This window comes from Taudactylus pleione, unplaced genomic scaffold (assembly GCF_031769625.1).
Source record: "Taudactylus pleione unplaced genomic scaffold, aTauple2 ptg000360l, whole genome shotgun sequence".
Classification (NCBI taxonomy): domain Eukaryota; kingdom Metazoa; phylum Chordata; class Amphibia; order Anura; family Myobatrachidae; genus Taudactylus; species Taudactylus pleione.
In genome coordinates this window covers 451,646-470,000 of record NW_028284761.1, presented here as the reverse complement: position 1 = coordinate 470,000, position 18,355 = coordinate 451,646, and the positions used below count along the sequence as shown (strand labels likewise).

The following is an 18,355-nucleotide window of genomic DNA, read 5'->3' as shown; positions in this document are numbered from 1 at the left end:
GTGTGTGTCTGTGTGTGTGTGTGTCTGTGTGTGTGTGTCTGTGTGTGTGTGTGTCTGTGTGTGTGTGTCTGTGTGTGTGTCTGTGTGTGTGTCTGTGTGTGTGTCTGTGTGTGTGTCTGTGTGTGTGTGTGTCTGTGTGTGTGTTACACACAGATTCTGCACAGCACGTCCGCCTGGTTGTCACTCAGCGTCTGCTTATATAGAGTATCTCCTCCCGCTGCTGCAGGGACGAGTATGCTGGATACACTTAGTGGAAAATATACACTGCGGCTAGTTCATGTATTCTATTCAGCTCAGTGAGAGACGACCTATGATATATATTAATATTTAATAGTAGCTTTACTTCCCTTTTAAAAACAGCAATTCTACACAATAATCTCCCCAGAGGTGGTTTGTTTGTGTCACTTTGCGGCATACAGATTTGTCCACATACACCGATCCGCCGTGCGCTACAAGTCGCGTTACACAACGCATGAGCGTTGTACGACACTGTAGCACCAAGCGACTTTTTCCCTTGCAGTGCGTCTTATCTGCAATGCGAAGAGGAGGCACAAGCAGCTTCTGCTGATTAAAATGATATGCGGCATGCCTGTGTTCTGTGTGTGACTGCATGCGCAATGCTATCAGTGTCAGCGGCTGTGACACTAATATACCATTTTCACATGCAGATGCACCCGCAGAACATAGGCAAGCCGCATAGTAGATATAACTCACTAAGGGAAAAAGTTGCAGGAAAAGACACTCGGCACTACAGAGTCTCGCTACGGCATGGCTAGAAGGACTGTTCAACGCGCAAGGAGGCTAGATGTCTGTGGACACATCTGTACTTTGCTAGCGTAGTACCCCCACCCTCAACTAACAAACCTAACTTGGAGGACTCCAACTCTGTGACCCGGACACTTGGGAGGTACTCATAATGGGATCACTCCTTGCTGCAGGAGTTAGGCTAATCTCAGGGACAAGACACAACTAGTAGGGCAATAGCAATGCTTGGAAGGGGCGAGCCACCTGGCCAGCGTTCCCAGCGTCGGAGAAGGGCTCAGCAGGCTGACACTCAAATTGCTCCAGTATTGGGTCAATGGGTTACAGAGGTGCAAACAGCAACGTTCCCACACATCAATCTCTGCCCTTCTGTTGAATGAGAGAGGGAGGTTCACAATTACTTAGTAAGGCTGTAATAAACACCTTTATCTAATCACTCAATCAGGGGGTTGTAAATGACACAAATGATTTGATCCTGGAGAGGAGTAAAGCCCATGTGTACCCAAGCACGATATCGCCGGCGATGAGACCCAGTGTGCGGCAAGTGCCGATGTCAAGCCAGGCGGATGGAGGGACGCGCCATGCTGCATTCAGCAACGACATCGTTCGAAACATCCCCCCGTTGGAGCGGCAGTAGGGCGGCCGGGCGATGTCACCAATATCATGGGTACACACTAAATGATGTATACCAGATATGTCGCTCCAATCGGCGGGATCGGACGACATATCGTCTAGTGTGTGCCCACCTTGACTTGAATCACTGAGCAGAAAGTTCTAGGGGCAAATTTACCATCACGACAATATTGCAGCAATTACAAAACCAACGCTCTTTCTTCCGCGTATGCGCCTGAGTTGCAATGCGCATAAGTCCCGATTTTGTAATTGCAGACAAATAGGTGACCGGGAGGTAAAAAGGCGGTGGCCACACTCAGACGGAGAAGCTGCGCCTGCAATAGAGCTGGTGCAGGTTTCGATGGTGCAAGCGATCGCGCACCTAAGAGACGCACTAGGCGGTAATGCAGCGTCAACATGGAAGCGCTCCGTCTGCGCCAGGCTCTGAAGCCGGCCCGATGTGCGACAAGTCTGAAGCTGCAGCTTACACCGATCAGACAGAACATTAAAACCGCTGACAGGTACAGTGACACTGATTATCTCATTACTACGTGGCACCTGACGAGGGATTAAGCAGCAAGTGAACAGCGAGTTCTCCGAGCGGATGTGTTGGAAGCCGAAACAATGAGCTGTTACAGTCTCAGCAGCACTGAGGACCAAATTGTAATATAGATCCTATATATAAAGCACCTGTACTGTGCTTGGTCCATGCGTCAAGAAGAGCAAGCCACATCATAAAAGGAAATTTAAAAAATTAAATTAGTGGAGATGTGCGGACGATGCCCCCCCTGGGCGCACTTCATGGCCCCCGATTTTGCTCCTAGATCCTGCATTTTTAGGAGTGGAAATTAAAATGTGCAATGTTGGGGCCGAGCCAGAGATGGAATAACTATACGTCAGGTGCTCCTAGAGCAGGGCTCGACAAATCCCGGGGGCCAGGTCGCCATGGCTACCAGATTTTGTTGCCTGGCTACCAGATTTTGCAGTGAGGGAGGAAGCAGATCCTCGTGCCTATAGTATTGCGGTGTTCATATCTTGCACAGTAGTGCACGTGCTGAGTGTCGCCTGCGGTGACTGCTGTGCCTCTGTCCGTCCCGGCCTGCGCTGACGACTCCTCTCCATCCTGGCCTGCTCTGATCCCTGCTGTCTGTCCCAATCTACGCTGATCCTCCTGTACGTCCCGGCTGTCTACTGTCTCCTATCTCCTGCTGCATAGAGCTCTCCGGTAGTAGGGTCTATGCGTGGCCAGGGATTGCGGAGCCGGCTTCAGAGGGATAGTGGTGTGACCATGAGGGGAGGGGGATTTTGTTGCACTTTCTGGCACCATTTTTTTATGTGAAATGTGGTCCGTTACTACTGGAGGGTGGAGCAGGGGAGCGGCATCCATTCAACGGTGACCATTTTGTGGACTAGTATAATGTGTATAACAGTTACATAACACACAGAGCTCTGCTCCTTACTCCTGTAATTTTTTTTTTGGGGGGGGGGGGGTGGTCTGGCTCCTACAATTTCATCCTGGCTCCTAGATTTTAGAAAAAATTGTCAAGCCCTGTCCTAGAGGTTAACCCAGGAGGGGATTTTATCTTTCAAATGAAGGCATGTCATCCCAGAGTACGGCTATGACGAACAATTAATATTGCATACAAAGAGATGACTGATGCACGTATAATTGTACTTTATATTTGCTGGCAGTAATTAGGAGTACTCTAGGATTGTGCAATTAACCGTTGCTATGCAAACCGCTTCCAATCCTAGGTGCATTGATCAGAATTAGATGGAAATAAAGCAGAAGGTGTAGGAGGGTCCTGGAGCGAGCAGGGGCTGCAAACTCCAATATATCGATCCATTTGCTGAACCTTTGCAGCAATGGTGTGACTTGGGGTTTTTTATCACTGCTGCAATTAGCAAACCGGCGCCTTTTACTACAGATGCAATAACGTGAAAGCGCTCAGCCATGTAAGAGCTCCACCATAAACTGATGGTATAGTGTGGGGCCATTAACTGTTCCACGCCCGAGAGAGCGCGCTTTACACTGCAGCTCCGATACACAGCGCCTATTGTGACAGAGGCTTTAATAAGTTCAATTACAGTCTAAAGTGAGAGCCGTGGGGTTTATCTCTCAGTTGAGGTATACGATTAATGGCAGCACACAACGCGGGAGGCCGGCGCTGTGCTCACCATCCTCTGAGGCCTTTAACCGTGGGTAAGTGCAACTGTATTGTGCCGAAATACTACACGTTCTCTCTGACAGCACAAAAACCACATGAGACTGCTAGGCGAGACAACTAGGCCCATATTCAATTAGGTGCGAAAAGTCCCATACTTTTCGCATGCCGGACTTCTCGCAGACATCGGTGGTTTTCCATGCGAAAATGTATTGCGCGCGTCCCTGCTTTTCCCTGTATTCAATTAAAAATCGGTGAAAAAGGGGACCCGGCGAATTGGTGCTGTCAGATTTTGGGAATTCAGCCAGACACCACCCAAAAGATGCACTGACATTGGGGATCACTAGCATATTTTAAAAGTTGCTAAAGTGAAGTTTTAAAAATCTTTAAAAATCCACCTGGCGCAAGCACCTGCAAACTTAAAAACACCTGGGGCATCCTTGGGGACCCCCCTGGAGTCTATTTCGCTAGTTTTTAAGTTTGTCCCTCAACTTTGGTATTTTTCAACCCCCAAAATGAAAGAACTTTTTGGGGTGTTAAGAATTTCTTTTACTTTTTTTTTTTTTGGACACCTTTGAGGGACACACTTTTTCGCTGGGTCCATTGCATTGACTTTCCGCACCTGCGAAAAGTCTTGGGAATTGAATACGGGCTAAAGTCTTCGCATGTCGAAACTACGTCACCGGCGATACTTTTCCGCAGAAAATGACTTTTCGCACCTAATTTAATAAGGCATGGATGGCCTTAAAACCTGGACTGTAATGGCGGAGTTTGGGAACCTCTGCTACAGTCCATTCACCGTATTAGACAGATTCAATACAGTACATAAATAGCATTAGACAATTATAGCCTAGCTTGTAATAGTTTCCAGTTTATTGCTTTAAACAGTACGACGCGGGGTCAAGGCAGCAGAGATCTTGGCGACTTATTGAAATCTCTCTCTCATGAACTGCATAACACGCAGAGCGCACGCTGGGACAAACGGCATCGCAACCACCACGGGGCGACACCGCCTTCATCTCTAACTCTACAGCGGCACGCCTGTCTAGCACAAGACCAGGTTAGCCCCTGGGATGAATTGTGCTCCTTGCTCAGAGGGCTACGTCACTCATCTCAGGAGCGCGGTCTGGTCGTCCTTTAAATCATAGGATGCATTAACGTTGTGGGAATTAATTTGTCTCTGTCTGCCAGTGAACAGATAGGGGAGACTTCAGTGTTCAAGTGGCATGGGCTGAGCGCCATCTAAGCTTCTCGTTTGCAAATCTGAGTAAGAGTCTCGCATGTGCCTGTTCTCCAGTGTAAGCACAGCTGGAAGTACGGAGAGAGTGAGCAAGTGCAGAAAGGACCCTTACCACAAACATGTCTCCCGTACGCCCGAAAAACAGGAGGAGTGTCACAAGATCATCATGCTAGAACACGGCTCGACGTACTGGGATACCCAGAGTGTATGCCAGGCTGGAGCAGTGAGATGGGCATACATGTGCTTACACTATTACATGTATGATTTACCCCATTACAGTCGGGGTATGGGACTTAAATGGACACTTATAACAAGAAAAATACAGTCACTGCGAGGAGCACGGACTCATGTAGAGGAGGACGCCGGACAGAGTGACGAAGGCCCTGAGCTGTTCATATATTGCAAACACGCAGATCAGGCTAATCCAGGCCTGCATACAAGAGTGTATTGGTTACTAGGATAGGCTAAGCAGTGATAGTACATGAAATAAGGATGGAGGCAGGAAAATAAAAAGCTACGGATTAGCAGAGACAATATGTTGCATTTAGCATAGAGACAACTCCTGGCTTCTGCTCACTTTGGTATTAAAACACGTGGTCAGCGAGACCTGACAGAAATGACATTCATCTGCCCTAATCCCACTCATTTTTTTTTGTTACTGTAACAAAGAAAGGACAGTCTTATAGCCTCACTTCATAAATCAAGTAACACGCTGCTGACGGCCAATGGCTCCCCTTGTATTGTTGGTGGCTGGGGGGAGAGACTGGGCATGTCTGCAACATGTTTGGCGAGGTGTGGTCTCCTCGCTGCTTTTAGAGTGGGGGGGGGGAAATAAAAAAATCAGAGCCTGGAACCAGCGCTTGTCTATGGACGGCCGCTCTGTAGCGAGGGCTGTCAGGCAGGGCCCGAGCTCTGATTTAACGCTACTCGTACCGGAGACAAGTCAGAAATGAGAACGCACTGAAAGAAATCTACATTTGGCCAAACAACAGTGACGACGGCAGGTGGGAGGAATGATTTAACCCACGCTGCTGGTTACAACAGCAGCATAAATGTACAGGGACTTGCAGAACTGTGCGTGTCTGTGACGCAGAACATATCCGGTGCAAATAATATGCGCAAACCGAGATTGGGAGTAGGAAAAAGATGCTGCCATAGCAATTCAATTCATGACTGGTGAGCTTAACCGGGGGAGAAATGGACTGCGACTTATTCGCGCAGCGCACGCAACGCGTTTATTGCTCTGTAAGCTTATGTACTTTGCAATGCTAAATGCTAATAAACGGATTTCAGCGCAGTGGCTTCTCAGATAAATATAGGGGGATCACCATTGTCACTTGCAGCCTCTGTACAGGCCTCATACACCATCCTAAAGGGTTGCATCTAGATCCTCTTCCGTAGACGTACCCCGACGTCCATCCTAAAGGCTGCAAAAGTTAGTCGCGATCCTGGACTTCACATACCGGCTTACAGGGTTCTGTAACAGAGCGGACTGCGGTAAAACCGACAGCGACGGGAGTCTGCGATTTGTTTTACTATTTCGCCGTGGGAAAGCTGCGCAGAGAAAGACCTGTGCGCCATAATCCCCAGTATTTCGTTTTATTTTTCAAAATCTTTATTTTTTTTTTATTTTCTGAAAAGCAGCGCCATCAAAGTTCCCAGTGTGCATTTTTCGCAGTGTGCTATAGACTCCGTTAAACCTTGCAGTGCTTAGGAGATAATGCGTGCACACACACACACACACACACAGGTGAAAAGCTCTGCACAGGAAGCTGCAGACCAGATTATATGCAGCAACACAAACCAGCTTATGATGAATGAGCAGAGAGGAAAAGCCCGTGCTGAGACCATATTGTCAGCACATCAGATAATCCTCTGTGCTTCAAAGACGGCAGCCAGTCTACACAGCGGAAACGCGTGCGGCCGGGCCGCCCAGCGCAGCACTCGCCCAGCCTCCCTCTCACGTGCCCGTTACATAGTGGGCTCGTTACCTGGGTAATGACCGATCGCCCTGGAAATCACAGGCCGTCGGGTCGTTAAATGAAAAGCTGGATCCTGCTGCACAAAAATATAGATCGCAATAAAATATAGATGGTCAATGCCAAATAATCACCAATACATTATAAATCAACACTGGGCATGGCTAGTCTGTACAGGTGAGGAGTAATGATTGGTAACCAGGTAGGACATCATAAATCTCTGTCTATAAGACAATGTTCCTATATATGGAGAGGATAGCATGGTGAAGATCAAATTTAAATGAGCATTTTGAAGCACCAAGGGGGTTAATTAATTTTGCAGAACAGCTACTGAATTGTAAATTACTAAGGGGGGGCACATTAGAATCACCTATGGAATTGCCTTTTGGTGCGGTGTGCTTGACTAGGCAAACAGTCAGCCAGTTATAGCTGAGGTCTCGTATGTACGATCTAAACGCAGATTAGTCTGACCCCAATGATTCCCTCCCCCCCCCCCCCCCAATTTAGAGAAGAAAATAGTTACTTGGAAATATGCACTGAATATATACGTAAGCAAAGGCTGAGGAGGGTTAATATATGAGTAAGTTATTTCAAAGCATTGCAGAATGATTATTAGGAAAGCTAATACAGAAAGCTGTAAAAGTTCACATAAAAAAAAAATATATATAGTAGTTCAAACCCCCCCCCCCCCCCCCCCCCCCCACACTAACAACTTTAAGGTACAATTGGTTTAATATCTGCAAATGTTTGACCACAGTGCCCCCCAGTGGCAGGTCTAGTACACCATGCAAACGTTTAAAAGCACCAAATTACAGCGACCTTCACTTGGAAAACAAGGATGCAAAATATAATAAGCAAATACAAGCAGCTCTAATTTATCATCCAATGTACAATGCATTTGTATCCGATATATACTCCGTATTCCGTGTTCACCAGACACAGAGGCAGAAGTGTGAACGGATGGGATTCTGTTTCGGATGCCAAAAACGTATTAAAACAAATGAGTCAACAGCTTGGGAGCAGAGAGCAGAGCGAATGGCAGCAGGTGATGTTCTCATAAAAGGGGAACGCGTTAACATTTAATCTGCTCTACAAGTGTGGAGCGGTGACATACAGGAAAAGCTCAAAGTACCCGCTACACCGGCTTTCGCCGACAATATGAAGGGGGGGACACGGGGCAACCAGAGAGAGCAACCTCCGCCACTTAAAATGTCATTAAGCGGATTTGCTCTGAGCCCCCCACATTAAAATACAGCTCATCGCCGGCATGAGACACCTTCCCAGGAAATGCTCGAATAACCGTAATAAGCAGCTATTGTAACAGGAGGAGGTAAAACAGTAAGGGTGGGCTATAATTGGTGTGATGTGCCGCTGAGCGCCGCCATGATGCGTGGCTGCGTACATTTATGCCAGTTACGGAAGGGCCTGCCATCTCTCCTCTGTACGGTGGCAAGGAAAAACTTGCCATGTCAGTGGACGATATGAACGGTGCATCACGTCCTGCCGACCGAATTGAGTAAATATTCACTAAAGAGTCAAAATTCACTTTTTGACAATGTCCAGCAGCTTATATGCCAAAGCTTTTATGAATGACAGAAGATTACAGTACAAGAGTAGGGATGGCCATCGTACATCGCTTCTTACCAACCATCAATGGCCAATGGCTTTGCCATCTAAGGTGGAGAGACAATGGTTCTCCACCATCAATGGCACAGAGCCCCACAATGGGGTTCCCCCCCCCTCCCTAGAGCTGGAACACAGCATAAGCTCTGCCACAAGCCGCAAACCTCTGCCCTCATATCGGTTTGGCCCAATGTCCAGAGCAGGGCTGACCATCAATGGTTTCCTGCTGATGGTTACACTCCATCGAAGGTTAACTACTGATGGCAAACCCACCGATGGCCGTCCCCATACAAGGGTCCAAATTAAAGTTTTACCCGCCATCCTCTGCCTCTCCCACTAGCGCGGACGAGGGAGGGGAAAGGTTCTAAGAAGCAGCCTCGGCTCTGTCCAAGCAACGACCGTGTGGTTTGCGCTACTCATGAAAGTCAACGATACGACAACGAGCCTTTGACCCAATGGCAGTGACGAGATCTTCCAAAGAGCAAGGAGGTCCAAGCAGTTAAAGAAAGCAGACATTGTTTAGAAGGAATAGCCGCACTCTTCATCATTCTGGAGAGGTGGAAACCAGTTTTGAGATTAACTTTTTTCCCCCCATACTTATCAAACTGCAGGGATATACACAGGGTAAGGAGCAGGCAGAGACTCCGGACCTCATTCAGAGGCGGTCGCTCGGGAGCGATCGGTAGCACCCAAAGTGATCGAGAATATGCAAAACGAGTGCTCAATCGCAACGCACATCGTAAGCGCGGAAACACCCACAACAATGAAAGCACACCTCCTATCTCTACGGCCTAATTCAGAGTCGGTCGCAGGCGGCAACCTACGTCAGCACGATTAACACCCGTTACATTGTTAATTGCCTACAGACATCGGTTGAGACAGAAACCATCGCCAGCACTCGCAATGTTTAGGGTAGACCCTGGGCTACCTTTAGCACTGCGAGCAGTAGCGTCGTTACTGCAACGAGATGACGTGTGTGATGACTCGCTCAGTAATATATGCACGTCCTTAAAACGCCCTTTTTAAAGGTCAACCACGCCTGAGTCCGCACCACCACACCCCCGTTCACAAGCAACTCCCCTGTAACCAGCCACAAACGGCACTAAATGTCAATCTCAGCTACGACCTCGTAGTGTCTAACGAGCAAGAGGATTGCGGTCGGAAAGACAGGCTTGATATATCCAGTGTATACGGGCGGTCTGCGGGACCCCCAGCCAGATGATGGGCATTCAGTGTGTATCTGTTCAGTGTGTACCCAGCACACAGCTTCCACCACTGCACAGGAGCAGCACAGGCCTGCACACAACCTAATAGACTTTGGGACTGTTTAGGTCACAGGGAGCCCAACGCCCTCTAGATAAAGTCAGCGCAGCAAAACTGTAAAACCACTTAAACAATTTTAATCCATTCATCAGAAAGAGACTGTTTGCGGTAGGAGAAAAGGCTGTTTATCACTCTGTCACATCGCCCTGTACAGCGAGTACTGCAGTTTACTCCAGGCAAATTGATTTACTCTTCTCAAATCCCAAACGCTTTTCTTTTTTCCTCTTCCCAAATCTGATTTTTATCGTCGTCTCCTTGGCTGCGTCATTAACACCCAAGTATTACACCGCCAGCACTAACTGTGTGCGCAAACCCTATAGATTGTGAGCAGGAACCCTCTTACCTCTCTGTGGGCGACATGTATTAATTGTTGCATTTACAATGTGATCATTAAAGCTGGGTACACACCAGGCTGACCCCCCCTCCCCCCCCCGGCCCAATGATTGGCAAGTGCCCACACACGCTTAGCCAATCGTTTGGCCAATGCGTCTGCGCTGACATCACAAAATGGGCGGGCATTTAAATTTCAAAAACATATCGTCTGTACTCACTTTCCGATGCACTACAGATATATCGCTCGTTCAATGGACCCAGGTGGTTTATGACCCGGGTGATGTGATGTCCCACCTTGTAGCTTCAATGGCTTCGGTTCCTCAATGACTAACACCACCTAATAAGCCGCGGGAGGTAACGCTCTCCGTAGCTTAAGGCTTTCGCAGCCATAAACGCGGCACCATATAAACCTATTGGGGACTACTGTGCTGCGGGCTCTGTTCATAAATACAGGTGTGGAATTCTGTAGATGCGGTAAGACCACAGAAAGCGGCAATTTTTCAGAAGTTTTGCAGCAGAAAGCCTTTCACGCCTCTTGCCCTGGGTCTGTTAACACCCGGTCTTGTTTTATTATGCTGATCCCAATTATAAAGAATGAAAAAATATGCCACAGCTATATAAAGGTGTTCCGTAATAATAGCAATAAGTTAGGTGGTAGTCCGAATGTATATGCCCTCACTACACTTACGTAGATCAACAGTATGTCCATAGTTGACCAAATCCATGGTATATAATGAACAGGCACTGACCTATATGAACCAGTACCACTGTAAGTAAATCAAATCTTGCTTTTTGCGCTAATTTTATGTTCCCGGGAGTGACAGCTCTTCTAATGCACCAGCTTATTTAGATACAGGTTACTTTGTTATTATTGGACGCCTAAAAATGTCGCACCCCATTCAGTGTGTTTCAGTGAGGTATTCAAATGGTTAGCAGAAACCCCCAACAGGCACTGATGAGCCCCAATTACAGTGAAACAGTTAGTGGGACCTTCCCTGTGTGATATCCCGAATAATTAGTACGTGAAGAGTTGGCTCCCAGAACTGTAACGTTAATGATACTCCCGGCAGTGGCATTAGTAGAACAGTACAGGTTACACGTAACAAAATACATTTAAAAGAAAGTATAGCGTTCTACTTAAGTCTCTATAGAAGAATGACAGCCCCAGACATCTCCTGAATCTAATTCCTGGATATTTCCGGTTACCTCTTGGAGCCGCTGCACGGAATTGCTATAAAGTCCTTTCTGCTGTATAACACTCATCTTTAAAGCTCTGATATAAATCATATCCTAGTGTGCAGGCAATTGCCGGAGGAAAGTGTTCGTTCCCGGTTACGGATAGTCTTTCCAACGCTAGAGAAGGGCCACATGCCGGGGAAATGGCTCCTGCATTCCATGTATATACAGTTGCCGTATACAGACACATTTAGTTATAATGAAGCTGAATCCTGGGTGAATAGTCCACTCACCTACATCAAAACTACAGTATACAGATGTGTTCTCAAATAAGTCTGCTCTAGGTGCGCCAAACAGCCCCACTTAGCGCACCAAAGTCATCGAGACTTAGCCGCCGCAAGCGTCCATTTTTTATTTTTTTTTCAAAAGTTGCGTCTTATTCACGCCACTAAAACCTGCAAGAAGCGTGAGAACTAAACTGTTAAGGTGCGTGTACATACTATGTTTTTGTACGATTTAACTATAACGTCGTCGTTATTGTTCAATCGTTTAAAAAATCGTTCAGTATATAACGATAAACGATTATCGCTCATGCGCGTTCACGTTTGTCGATTGTAGTTTAGTCAGACTGGACAACTGAATGATTTTCAATAGAAGTTGCAACTTTTTCCTTCAACACACAGAAAATCGTTTATTATGTAACGTAAAAACAACTACTTTGTAAAACGATTTTCGTTCACTTTTTCAAGGGAAAAACTGAATGAAAATCGTTCATTACTTACATCGTTGTGTGTGTACGCACCATTAGCGTTACACCAACTACTGGGGCTTTCCAATAGGAGCAGCTGTTCCTCCCACCGCGTACCGTTACGCTGTACGTGCGACTTTGTACATGGGTTGCTGTAACTCCTTTGGGACAAAATTGGCAATCTAGCGTCCCTGGTGTACTGTGAGTGGCTACGATGCGAATAAGATATTACAGTCAGTGGAAAAGTACGCTGCACTAGCCATGGCCGCCCTAAATCGCGTCACGCCTTTCACGTCGTATGGCGTTAAGACACATCTGTGCACATCTTTTTATTAGGTCACTTGTTCAAGACTCCAGAAAAACAAGACTTCGATGATACACCCTGTACCCCATTTTCCACATTAATTAATTTAATATGACTTAGATCCACACCTGATGGTCTTGACCGGGAAAACCTTTTTGTTTAAATTAAAGACAAACGTGCGACTGGTAAGCCGAGTAATGCGACACCGATGCCATACATTCATCTCTTAATATTGACATGAGAATTGCGAATGTGACTTTCGAATGCGGAGTCGACTTTCTTGTCTAATTGTCGCCGCACGATTGGGATCTGACCACCATTCTGAAGACGGGGTTATTCGTGATTTAGAAGTGAGCGGATAGGTTCAGTCCTTAAAACCAGAGGACGCCTAAGCAAAAAAGAAAAACTAAATGAGCTTCACATTACCTTCATCGAATTCGGCGTCCTCTTCCGTGTGCTGCGGGAAGGGGAAGCAGTTCGTGATTTCCAGGCGATCGTCCACCACCAGACCAAGCAGTACGCCCTGGACCACCTCGCTGCCATGACCCTCCTCCTGGTAATGCTTAATGATCTTTAACACCACCTGCCGGGAGAGAAATAGGATTCTGTAGTCATTACGTTTGGAAAGAACGTCTGCATTCTGCCATCTCCCCCCCTATTGGTGATCAATGAGGGGAAATCAATCAAATGCTCTAACGGTCACACGAATAAGCCATCCAAACAAAAAATGTGACTGCTAAATACCATAGGGAACGGGAGGTTTAGGGGGTAGCGGGAACCGAACCCAATCACAGCAGGTAAGCAACAGCCCATCGAGCACCCTCCGGCCCCTTCCATCCAGCATCTAGTTTAAGGTTTGCCGGGCACCGGGATGGAGATGGGGAGGCCGTGAGGCTGAAATGCTTGCCTCTAATGCAGGGCGGGCCGGGGCCGAGGTGGAGGGGACAGCCAGCATCCTCCTTCCTGCGGGGGAGACTCCAAGCAGCGAGCTGCACTGTGACACGGCCGATAATTTGCAATGAAATTTCTATATGAAACGTCGGTGCAGCGCAACTTTCAGCCGCGTCAGTGTCGGGCAGCGGTGGAATTTTGCCAGGAGGACATATTGTATATTTATAAAAAGGTACAAAAGATGAATGATTAGCAAATGCATGTTTGTACCTAATTGTTTTGGGGTACATCATGAATAGCTACAGCATACCTGTTGGTATGTTGCAATAATGGTCTGAGGGGGAATTCTACTAAGCCTGAGGGCTATTTCATACCTGCCGGTTTTCACCGGCCCAATAAAAATCCGGGCGTTTCTTTGCCGGATGTGAAATCTAGCGATTGATGGAAGCGGGTGGGTCCTTTCACATAGCACGGCAGGGTAGCAGCGTTACAGCCGGGAAGATCCACTGAGAAGGTCGGCTGCCGTGTCGTGCCTGTGCCGTCCCTGCACGCCAGTGGGCTATAGGAAACAATGGGGGAGATGTACGAAGCCCAGAGACGGTATCAGCGCACGTTATGTGCGCTGATACCGCTTCTCCCCAATGTATGATCGGGGGTCTGGGCGGTAAATGACAGGGGCGCTGATAGATATCAGCGCCGACGGCAGGGCCATGTACGAACGGTCTTAACGCATGACCGTTCGGCCGGCTGTAGCTGTCGTTATCGACAGCTACAGCCTGGCGTTAGCCTATCCCCACAGCAGGGACAGTGCTGTCCCTGCTGCGGCGGCTGCCGGCTCCACGCGGGGATCTCGCGATACTTGTGAAATCCCGTGCATGCTCAGTGGAGCCGGCCGGGAGAGAGACAGCGCATCAACACTAGGCTGATGCGCTGCTGTCTCTAGCACGTAGCGTTGGAGGGGGGAGTTAACGCTCCCCCTCTCCGGCCGATGAGATGTTTATACAACTCATCGGTAGTGCTTCCTGATTCGCCTCGGTAAAGAGGGGAAGCGTTATAGCGGCACATTAAGTGCCGCTAGAATACATCTACCCCAATGATTCCTTACACAAACGCCGGTCGGGTTGTACAGCAGCGGCTGCGTACGCCCAGAAGAAAAATAATAAAAAAAAACATTAAAAATGGCTCAAAGCCGCAGCATGTGAAAGGCACTGAGTGCCTGAAAAAAACGGCCAGCTTCTGCCCGGTTGTTGCCAGCCAGGCAAAACCAGCAATAGGCCTTAGGGGGATATTTACTAAAGTGATGGATTTTAGAAGTGGATATGTTGCCCATAGCAACCAATCAGATTCTATTTAACATTCAACTAGCACCTTGTAGAAGATAATAAGCTAGAATCTGACTGCTTGCTATGGGCAACATCTCCAATAGAGATAAAGTACCAACCAATCAGCTCCTGTTACTTGGGAGAAGAGAGATGGGTGCAACGGAGGTTAAAACTTACACCTGGCGGCCACAGCCAACACAATGCCCCCTCTTTTTCCTGGACGTTGGTCACCACCGGGTAATGTGTGTGATCTGGCAGCACAGGAAAAAAAAGAGGGTGACTTAAGCTGCCCAGCCACTTAGCGATGCGGGAGATGACGGCACGATTACGACACCATCGTCTCCCGTGGGGTGAACGTTTAGACGTTCAGTGTATGCAGATCAATCATCCCCGAACACGGCGGTCGTCAGGTTGACCGTCATGTTCGGGCGATGGTTGATGTTAAAAACGACCAGCGGGAGCGCGCTGGTCGGTTTTAACATTTTACTGCCCGATTTGCGGGCGATTACCAAGCGATGGAGCGATAACGACCGTCGTTATTGCTCCATCGCTAGGTTTAATCGCCTAGTGGATGGGCAGCACAAGAAATTCAAACTAGTTACAGCTAACGGGCTTATTAGTCTCAACTTCAGAGGATACGTCTGGCAAATTTACAATCGCCTATTAATGAGGCGAAGATCAGCGAGTGGTGCCCAGTGCGACAGCACAGAGACAAAGGTGAGGCCGCCACAAAGCGTACTACACAGGTTTAGCAGATCCAGACATACCAGCAGCAGCCAGCAAGTTACAGGAGAGTAAGTTCTCAGCCGGGTACCCAGCGACAAGTGGCCGTTACAGTTCTCATCTATCACACGCCGGAAAACCGCGTCGCTCTGTTGATCTCCATGTCGCGGGCGCTCACAGTTAGAGAGAACACATTTCCATTCAACATATTTTATGGCCCTATTCTAGCACAGATTATTCTTAGTAGGTCCAACAAGGATTATTTAGACATACAGTGCATATGGAAAGTATTCACAGCGCTTCATTTTTCCCACATTTTGTTATGTTACAGCCTTATTCCAAAATGGAATATATTCATTTTTGCCCTCAAAATTCTACACACAATACCCCATAATGACAACGTGTAAAGTTTTTTTTTTTTTTTAGATATTTGCTCATTTAATTTAAAAAAAGAAAAAAGGTAAGAAATCACATGTACATAAGTATTCACGGCCTTTGCCATGAAGCTCAAAACTGAGCTCAGGTGCATCCTGTTTCCACTGATCATCCTTGAGATGTTCCTACAGCTTAACTGGAGTCCACCGGTGCTAAATTCAGTTGATTGGACATGATTTTGAAAGGCATACACCTGTCTATATAAGGTACCACACTTGACAGCGAGACAGCAAGTGCTATCCGGCTATCCGCACCAGGCACACAATTTCCTAATGTGAAGCGCTGTGAATACTTTCCGGATGCGCTGTATGCAGTTACAGCCATGGAACCACAGAGGGACTCATTGCACACCATAGAAAAGACTCCTCTTTTGGCTGTGCAGAGTAAGCCCATAGAGCAGGGATGGGGAACCTCAGGCCCAGGGGCCGTATAAGGCCCCCGGAATCATTTGGTCTGGCCCTCTGAGCTTTTTTCTGCAAACCTCATTTGGCTAGCAGGTCACGTAGGATGGCACCCTGCAGCCATAATCTATGCAACAGTGCCGTCTGGAGCATCCTTAGGATGCTTCAGAAGGTCACACCAACTGTAAAGGTGCGTACATACGGACAGATATATCGTTACGATATGAACGATAATATTTAACGATACATCGTTCATATAGTTCATTTTTATGCAGTGAACGACCAACGATGCGCGTTCCCGCGTGAACGATAACGATATCTATGATCGTCCGTGCATGCAGGCCAATCTGGACGATATCGTCAACTTTGCATGTTCAGAAATGTGGCAGGATGACTCACTGAAAGATATCTTTCATGTCGTTAGTGGTACAGATCGTCCCGTGTGTATGCACCTTAAAGCTGCAAACACACACGATTTTTTGACCGATTATCGTTAAACGATATCGCTTAAAAAAATCGTTCACTTATTGAGTCAAATGATGAACAATTATCGTTCTTGCGCGTTCACGTTTGTAGTTCAGTCAGACTTGTCAACTCAATGATTTTCATTAAGGGAATATGCAAAAATTGTTTGTAGTTAAAAAAAAACAGCATTCCCCGAGATAAACGGAAGATGCCTCATGTGCCGCGGGCTCTCAGCGGAGATAATGGCAGTCACTGCGATGCCCAGTAATGGACGCCTATTGCTGGTACATTAAGAAACCATAGGCTCCACCATAGCGAGTGCTTATCCAGCTATCCACACCAGGCACACAATATCCTAATGTGAAAAATGCAGTCAAACACGGGGAGAATTGCCGCACACGTGTGCGTGTGCGTGTCAGAAAGGCCACACGTGTGTAAATGGAGCCGCATATTGATTTGAGCGGCCGCTGAAATTACATACGTAGTGTTTTCCACTTTCTGACCTGCAATTCAGACCTGTCACTGGGATCCCACGCAGCTGAAAACAATGCAATGCAGCCGGGCCTGTCGCTGTACATGAGAGCTGAGAGATAGGAGCATTACAATCGCCTCCAAATGAGTTCACTGACTCTGGCAGGGGAGAGATTTACAGCACAAAGCAAGTGACTGCTTACACCTCATATCAAACATGCAGCCGCCAGAGACACAGGGGATTCATTCTACTATAAACTCCGAATCCACTGCACACGGCTGTATGCCCAGCACATGACGCATGTACACAGAAATATATATTAACGAGTAGTAAAAATGACAAAATGCACAATTAGCCACGTCTAACCACGGAAAAAAATTAGTCCGAGAGAGAGAATCATTTTATTTATATGGCGCTTTTCTCTCATAGGACTCAAAGCCGCTTTACAGACATCAGAAAACATGGTACATTGTACAAGGATTTGGTGTTGCAAAAAAAATAGAAAACCACACAGAGATAATTAAAATCAACCGAAACCTAGAGAGCACAATAAGCATATTGCAGGGTTGGTGCAAACTAACTTCCATGGGTTATATATACACACAGATATATACAAATACATAAAAACAGATTCTATATCCATCTCTGTGTGTGTGTGTGGAGACAGAGAGAGAGGAGAGAGCAAGAGGGGCGAGAGGGGAGGGCAGAGCGCAAGAGAGCGAGCGCGGAGAGCAAGAGAGCGAGAGAGCGAGAGAGCGAGAGAGCGAGAGAGCGAGAGAAGAGCGAGAGAAGAGCGAGAGAAGAGCGAGAGAAGAGCGAGAGAAGAGCGAGAGAAGAGCGAGAGAAGAGCGAGAGAAGAGCGAGAGAAGAGCGAGAGAAGAGCGAGAGAAGAGCGAGAGGAGAGCGAGAGGAGAGCGAGAGGAGAGCGAGAGGAGAGCGAGAGGAGAGCAAGAGGAGAGCAAGAGGAGAGCAAGAGGAGAGCAAGAGGAGAGCAAGAGGAGAGCAAGAGGAGAGCAAGAGGAGAGCAAGAGGAGAGCAAGAGGAGAGCAAGAGGAGAGCAAGAGGAGAGCAAGAGGAGAGCAAGAGGAGAGCAAGAGGAGAGCAAGAGGAGAGCAAGAGGAGAGCAAGAGGAGAGCAAGAGGAGAGCAAGAGGAGAGCAAGAGGAGAGCAAGAGGAGAGCAAGAGGAGAGCAAGAGGAGAGCAAGAGAGAGAGAGGAGAGCAAGAGAGAGAGAGGAGAGCAAGAGAGAGAGAGGAGAGCAAGAGAGAGAGAGGAGAGCAAGAGAGAGAGAGGAGAGCAAGAGAGAGAGAGGAGAGCAAGAGAGAGAGAGAAGAGGGAGGAGAGAGGGAGGAGATAGGAGAGAGAGACAGAGAAACAAACAT

General features: G+C 47.5%; 1 protein-coding gene across 1 annotated transcript in view; it reads right to left on the bottom strand.

Moving 5' to 3' along the window:
• EIF3H (eukaryotic translation initiation factor 3 subunit H) overlaps window positions 1-18,355 on the bottom strand; it is a 159,830-nt gene that overhangs the window by 95,697 nt on the left and 45,778 nt on the right. The window contains exon 2 of the mRNA XM_088444367.1: window positions 12,692-12,848. Coding sequence (XP_088300493.1) covers window positions 12,692-12,848 — 157 coding nt within the window. The remainder of the gene's footprint in view (window positions 1-12,691; window positions 12,849-18,355) is intronic.